At 40.4% G+C, this 7,309-nt stretch overlaps 1 protein-coding gene across 1 annotated transcript; it reads right to left on the bottom strand.

Moving 5' to 3' along the window:
- Positions 1-952: 952 nt before the first annotated feature.
- On the bottom strand, positions 953-7,146 carry LOC144663453 (uncharacterized). Its single transcript, XM_078524411.1, has 7 exons — positions 7,035-7,146; positions 5,841-6,007; positions 5,131-5,290; positions 3,851-4,102; positions 2,711-2,857; positions 1,807-1,988; positions 953-1,083 (listed from the first exon to the last, which is right to left on the bottom strand). The coding sequence occupies exons 1-6, from the start codon at positions 7,081-7,083 to the stop codon at positions 1,813-1,815; spliced, it is 951 nt and encodes a 316-aa protein (XP_078380537.1). The 5' UTR covers positions 7,084-7,146; the 3' UTR covers positions 953-1,083; positions 1,807-1,812.
- Positions 7,147-7,309: the final 163 nt, after the last annotated feature.

Consider the following 7,309-nt stretch of genomic DNA (forward strand, 5'->3'; position numbering starts at 1 on the left):
AACCAAAGCGTACTACAAGAGTTTTTATGGATTTAAAATTGAGCGTACTTTGACTCTATGAGCGTTTGTATGGATTTGAAAAAAATTTAAAAATATCTCCTTTTTCCTTTGAAAAGCTAAACTTTAATCCCTACCCGGTGCTTCGGAAAGCCATACGCGCGATTTTCTTAGCAAAGCTCCGGCGCGCGAAGTGCGCCAGCTGAGCACCATGGGTACCAAGTTTTGGTAACCTATCGATGTGAAAAATGTTGCTTCTGATGCCATCGTACGCCCGGCCGCCTACCGTCCGTTTGTACTCTGTTGAAGGGGACAGGGGGGCGGAAGCCTGGAAGAAAAGGGGCGGGAGGCGGGAGGCGGGAGGCGGGAGAAGAGAAAACGGGAAGCGGGGTTCCTTCCTAAGGTAACGGGAACCGGGAGAAAACGAGAAATTTTCGCAACATTTTGTTATATATTTCGCATGAGATATGGGACAAAGAGAAGGGAACCACAACGGAAAGGGGGGGGCGGGAGGTTCCGTCCACCCGGATTCTTGAAATACGCAACAAATACAGATTGGATACAGGGTGAAAAGTGCTTTTCTAGCAAAGTTTAAAAAAGTTAAGAAAAAAAAAGTTTTAAAACGATTAAACAAGTTTTTTGAATAAATGCAGCGATAAAAGGGTTAACTCTACCGTATGAACGCGCGCGTAGCTGATTGCATCTTCTTGCGATTGTATTTGCGTGCACTTGCAAGTAAACTTGTGAGTCCGTTCAGCCATCCAACGCAAGTCTGTATGCAAGTTAAACTTGCGACTACTTGCGCCTCCGTTTGACTCGAATAAGAAGGGCGGGAGAAGGCTGGGAGCCTCCTTTTGTCCAGGTATGAAATAACGTGCGTAAAATTGATCAAATATTCGGTGCCATATTTAAAATCTACAAGAGATCTAGAACTGAAATACTAGTGCTCAGAGACCCCAGTTTAAGAGTATTTATTTACGGCATAGCTTATCAACGGGATAAGTTACAGCTGTTTTCAGATCAGGAACAATGTACACTGATTGATCATATTGTGCAGTTAAGTCCATTCGTCTTCTCTCTAATGGCCTGTGTGGATAAAGGTTAAGGCATTTATTATCAAGAGAAAAGCACTGAGCAAATTTACAGTAACTGGAAGAATTTTCGCGCGCTCTTTGCTCGTACGCTATGGTCGATAAGTATATAGACTACAAAATTTACTGAAACTTATGGGTGAGAATTTCAACGAATTTGTCGTCTTCAAGTGGAAAAAACAGTCTGAGGAAAAAGTACCAGTTGATGACGAAATCCCGCCTCCCTGACGGGACTGAGTCTGCGGTGTTCGTCCCAGAAGTTGCTAGGCAACGCCTGACGTATTTGTTCACGCGATTGCTTTCGGAGTACTCGTGAGCGCTCACGCTAGTTTTTGATTGATGAAATATTTTAGAACAGCCAAATTTATATTTGTGTCGTAGGAAACCTAAAAATAATGGTTATTTTTTTATTAAAAATTACTATTTTAGAGCACCGGAACTTTTAACAAGCGTCTTTGGCTGCGGCCATGCGGATGGCTCAGATGAAAAGGATTAAAAGAAGTTAAAACTTTTCAAGTTGTTTCCGCTTGTCTTCAAAAAAATCGACATTTATAGCCGTATCTTGATTTGTATCGACAAATTAAGGTTATATCTCCCTTTAGATGATCAAAGATAATGTTTTACATGGGTTAAGTTGCCTACCACTGAGTTTAGACCAAAAATCTGCGAAATCCCCATGACGTACCCCCTTTAATTAATAATAAGATATATATCCTACCTGTGTTTACCAAAGAGCTTCGTACACGTAGTTGTCGTAGTCTCTACCGACTCCATTCCAACAATTTGTGGACGGACCGTGCGCCTTGTAAGACTCCGTGTCAGACACCCAACACTCGCCGAAAAACTGAATGGCGAAGTATTTCTTGTTAGCCTTTTTAGCAGCCTCATAACACATCTCAACTAAAAGAAATAATTAAATAGCTGGTATCATGATTTTCGACGTGTTTTAGCCGTATACACCTCTCCTCCACCCTTTCCTATTAGGAAACAAGGGTAATTAGGGGAATTCTGGTGTTCCGTTTCCGTCACGCACTGAACTGTTTAAAAGACAAATTCCCATGAAAGGCTTAAGTTCTCTTAAACAGTGCACAGTCTACATTTCTACACGTTGTTTGTAAAATTCATGTCGTAATTAGCTCTAAAGTACTATAGGTCAGAACAAAAGTCGTCAGAGCAGTTTCTCCTGAAATGCAGCGAACCAAAAGTGAAATCCCGTCCTTTTTTAACGTCTTATTTGGCTTCACGGGTCCAAGCTTTGTCTACGGTGCCATTTTCTCTTGCAAATACAGGGTTGTCCGCGAATCTGATTGGTTCTCTTATTGAACACAATCGTGCACGCGTTGCTCTTAAAGGGGGAAATAACCCCTGCGTTTTGGGTTAAAAATACAAAAACTTTTGGTTTGGATTGTAATCATTTAGAGTGTATAATAAAACAGTTGGGACTTAATTATTAATAGAAATACTCGTGAAAGTTTGGAAGAACTTGAACTGAAAGCTTTACTGAGAACAATCATCTATAGCTCGTGTTCCCACAGAATTTCACGTTCTCCCAAACCTCCACTCGTGTTTCTACATCTCGAAAGAAACACCGAAAATGTTGCTATATCTTAACTTATACCTACCTGTCTTCTCCATGTGAAACCAATCGATTTTCCTGCGGAAGTTAGCCAATAGAGTCATGGTACGACCGTCACCCGTGTCACGCCAGCAACCAAGATCGTGCCACGGTGCAAAGCGATAAACATAGTTGTGAATATGGTCACCAACACCTACAGCGTCAACGAAAGCGTGGATAATTAATCAAGGGACTCAAAAAAGGCTTAACTTGAGGTCTTGGAGATCTCACTTCATTGCTTGTTTAAATAGTCTGCGGGCCCTTGCACTACTTTTTGCCCGCCCAGGCGCTTTCGCTGGCTCGCTCGCTCACTCGGTCGCACGCTCGTTCATTCGTTCGCTCCGCGCGATTGAAAAGGAATCAAATACTACGCAGGCTGCTTTTTGAATTAGCATGTTGGGTTTATTGGTTAGGATGTTGCTTGGGGATGTTTAAAAGGTAAAATAAATAAATAATAAATTAATTAAAGCTCATGGGTTTTAGTTTAGTCGAAGACTTCTTTTGATAGCAAAAAGCTTACATTGCTGAGAAAAGGAGATCTCTTTTCTCGTTGAATGAACCCTTCACTCCATTCCACTTGCATGATTTATTTCATATAATTATTATTTATATGGTCATTCTCTGACAGGCTTTAATGGACTTCTTAATTAATTAACTCCTAGTGGCTTTATACTTGAATTCTAACAGCGTTTGCACCAGAATCGCAAAAATCATGGCTTGGGATCCCCCAAGGATCCCCGGCCCATTAATGCCTGAAATCTTCGAAAAAGCTATGTCACGGATGCTAAAGAAAAAGTCTGCGTTCGAGCCAAGTGGCTCACCAGGCCGGAGTTTATCTCGTTTCCGTAGGGCATGAAGCGACTAGAAGTATTTCTACTCTCCGCCTGAATGGGATTCTTGTCCATCGCAGGGTTACCCCCCAGCATTAAATTCGCCGGTACCATTTAAACACCCGGGTGGAGAGAGGCACTATGAAAATAAAGTGCCTTGCCCAAGAACACAACACAGTGCCCCGCCCAGGTCTCAAACCAGGACCGCTCGATCCGGAGTCCAGTGCAATAACCATTAGACGAGCGCACCTCTCATGTCACAGAGTGCTCATCGCGAAAAATTAAGCCTGAATATATTTTTCGTATTTCATACTCACCGTCAGTGCAGCCTTTTCCAGTGCCATGTTTATCGTACGTCGGCCGAGGTCGATCATCTCCCCAACACTCTCCATAAAACTGCACCCCGAAATACTTATAACCACGCACGAACGCACGCTCGGCACACTTCGTTACGATCGCTCGCCTGTTCCACCAATCGATTTGTTTTCGGAGGTTAGCGTAAAGTTTGCCAAAGGCCCGGTCCGCAGACTTATCCCGGTAGCACCCAACCTCCAAGATTTGCGGGACACCTAGAGGGACAAATGTGTACAGGCATGTGTACAATAAAAATTCAATACCTTTATACTAGAGGCGTATATTATCTCGTCTCTGAAATGGGAAGAAAAATAATTTATTTCCCATTTCACAAGAATTGTTTTAGGCTCCTCCCTGTGACCTAAAGGCTTATTTTTTACATGTTTTAGACACCACTGTTGAAAGAAAAAGTAACCCTTTCCTACACCTTCCTTAGAAAATGTACTGCATCCTTATTCTCAAGTTTTCACTTGAATAACACTTTACTAAGAGGAATCGGCGATTAGCTACGCCTGTTTGAAATATTTTCAAAGGTCTTTTTAAATATCTAAATGACAGTTTTCCTATTCTCCTGCATAATCCATCTCATGAAATCCCTTCCCTTTTATAAGCCTTCAGCCCAAATAAGGGCGGAGCCTCACCGTGAGAAAGAAACCCCCTCCAAACTCCGGGGGTGTAATGCTATTGCATAGCCAGGGTATGACTTAATACCTTACGGGATCTGTCACCTTAATGGAGGTAACAAATGTAGTTCTCGAGTATGGCTGGAAACATGACTCCATGTTCCCTTACGAGTGTTGTCCCAGAATCTTTTCTTTTTCATTTACATGTATTTTTATGATGTTTAATAATGGTTTTTGTTTTTTATCTAGGTAATACTTCATACAATCCTTACATAAATAATAAAATTCTAGTGATAAGCTAATTATAAAGAAAAAGCTGCTTTCCACTAATGCCGTGCCTTAAAGTACTTATTTTACTAAAGCTTTAAATTGCCCAAGGGACTCCGCTTGTCTTACTTTGGAAGGAAGACTGTTCCATAAGATTGCGCCGCTATAGGTAAAGCTATTTTGTAATAGTTAGTGCGCGGTAATAGAACATTGAGTCTGTTCTCAGAGTCCCTTAGGTTGTATGAGGTTTCTCGTTTTTCAAATTTTTATCTTCTTTTTATCTATTTTTATCTTCTTTTTTTCTGTATCGAATAGAATTCTCTAATAACTAGTTAAGACGGATTTCTTCTCACCTTCTTGTAGACAACTGACACCAGCGTCTCGGCTATGATCACAACTGTTCTGTCCCCACCCCTGATGGGGGCAGTCTAACAGCGACTTCTCATCTCCGTTGCACATCATCTTACTCAGCAAGACGGGTCCAGTCCCCTGACCAAACTTTGCGCGGTTTGCCTATTGGATGGATACACATGCTCAGCATTTCTTTGACGAAAAAAATACAAGTGCGCAGCATTTTATTGGCAAAAGAAAATTGTTTTTTAAAGATTGATAAATGTGATGAGTACCCCATATTCAAAATGAACTTCACTCGCCTCCAGAATTCACTTGTTTCTAGATTGCCACTAAAGTATACTTAAAACAAATAAATTTGTACTAAAACCCATCAAATGCAAACTGCCAGTGGTAAGTCCGTGTATTCAAAGCAAACCTTTGCCTGTAATTTTTCTTCTCCTTAGAAGCCCATCTAATGCGACCCTACCTGATAAAGACATTCAAATAAATGCCCGGGTTAACCCGTCCCATGCAAACGTCGAAAGATAATTCCTTTTAGTGCAATTTCGTTGCCTGATAAACCCATTTAACTAACCCTTTCCTGGTATAACCATCTAATGTGAACTTCATCTCGTTGACACCCACCTAATGCAAACCTTGCCTCGAAAAACCTGTACTTTGTCTCATAAAAACTTCATTTCGTTATAACCAATTTTTATGTAAACCCTGCCTGATAAATGGCCTTCAGGAAGCCCATCTGCTCGCACACTACTGTTGCGTCCTCAAATGACCATCCATCGTCACAAACTGTGCCCCATGTCCCCTCGTGTTTAACTTCTACTCGACCCAGGCCCACATGAGTTGCTTCTGGTGGCTGTACTAGCCTGATGTCTTCTTCTGCGAGTAAAAATGTTAAAAAACTGACGAATTTAAATACTGTGTGCAAAATGCTGTGAGACGCCTCAAAAATACCAAAAAAGTGTGTAATGTACCATAATCTTTCTCCGTTTAGTGGTATCTTCAATATCTACATGCCTAGAAGGAAAATGGGATAAAAAATGGCTACGTTGCGTATGATGTCCGATTGTCGTCTTTTACTATACTTTGATTGCCTTTTTGTCCTAAAATTAAGAACAGCATACAAGAGGGTAGAGACAGAGGAGAGAAAATGCCCCTGCACTCTCTTGTGTCAGCGGTCCGCTTAACCAAAGCTTGGAGGAGAGAATTGTACCCTGGCTTCAGCACGCCAGTTTGTCATTCACTTAAGCAGGTGCATGTCCAAAAACAGGAAAACTGGCAAATACTGCGTACGGACGTGATTTACACAACACAACTCCAGAATAAAATCCTATCCATGCTTTTTTATATATCTTAATCGTTGTTATTTATCTATCGCTTTTTTATAGACAAAAGAAATCAAATGGAACTGAGTATTAATGTTATAATGCTTATGTAGAGATGAATGGTTGATATCGCAGCTTAAAATTACATATTCATAGCATATACTTCTCCAAATTGCATCATACTTTTATCGAAGATTTTAATTTGTTTCATCAAGTTGCTACATTTTTATTCTGTAAGGGAAGTCCAATTAGTAGAGTCTGGGTTTTATACCTACTGGTGAATAATTTTTTTATCAGGGCTGTTTAGTTTTAGTTTTTCGATCATCCAATTAGCCTTCCATGACTTCCATTGAGTTTTCACTTTTTACAAATTTAAACCGACGTGTTTAACCCTCAAAACCAAGCCTGCGTTCCTCATATCCTTTCCGTTAGAGTTTTACAACACAATTTAGTGGAGTTAAACTAATAGTACGTAGTCTGCAATCGATCTAAGTTTTGATTATTTTTTTGCGCTCTAGATTTTGACTTTTTCTTGTATGCTTTGAGAAGAACATTCAAAAAGTTAACACGAAATGGCTTACCTGAAAAAGCAGCAGGGAAAACGAAGAAAATCAAGAAAGCGCAATTCATATTTCCGAGGAGAATCGGTCGAGTGATAGACTGAGAAAGGAAAGCTAATAAGAATGAATTTTCAATGAGTAAATAAAGTTTTCTGTTTAACTTTTGGCATGTCAAGTTATATACCCATCTGCTTGTTTGACAACAGTTTGAAACATTGGATTGTCAAAAAATAGTAATATTTGTTTTTCATTAAAATAGGTTCCTTTGCGTTTACAGCGTGTAAGTGCTGAAAATT

This window comes from Oculina patagonica, chromosome 8, assembly GCF_052425735.1.
Source record: "Oculina patagonica isolate OP01 chromosome 8, crgOcupat, whole genome shotgun sequence".
Taxonomy (NCBI): Eukaryota; Metazoa; Cnidaria; class Anthozoa; order Scleractinia; family Oculinidae; genus Oculina; species Oculina patagonica.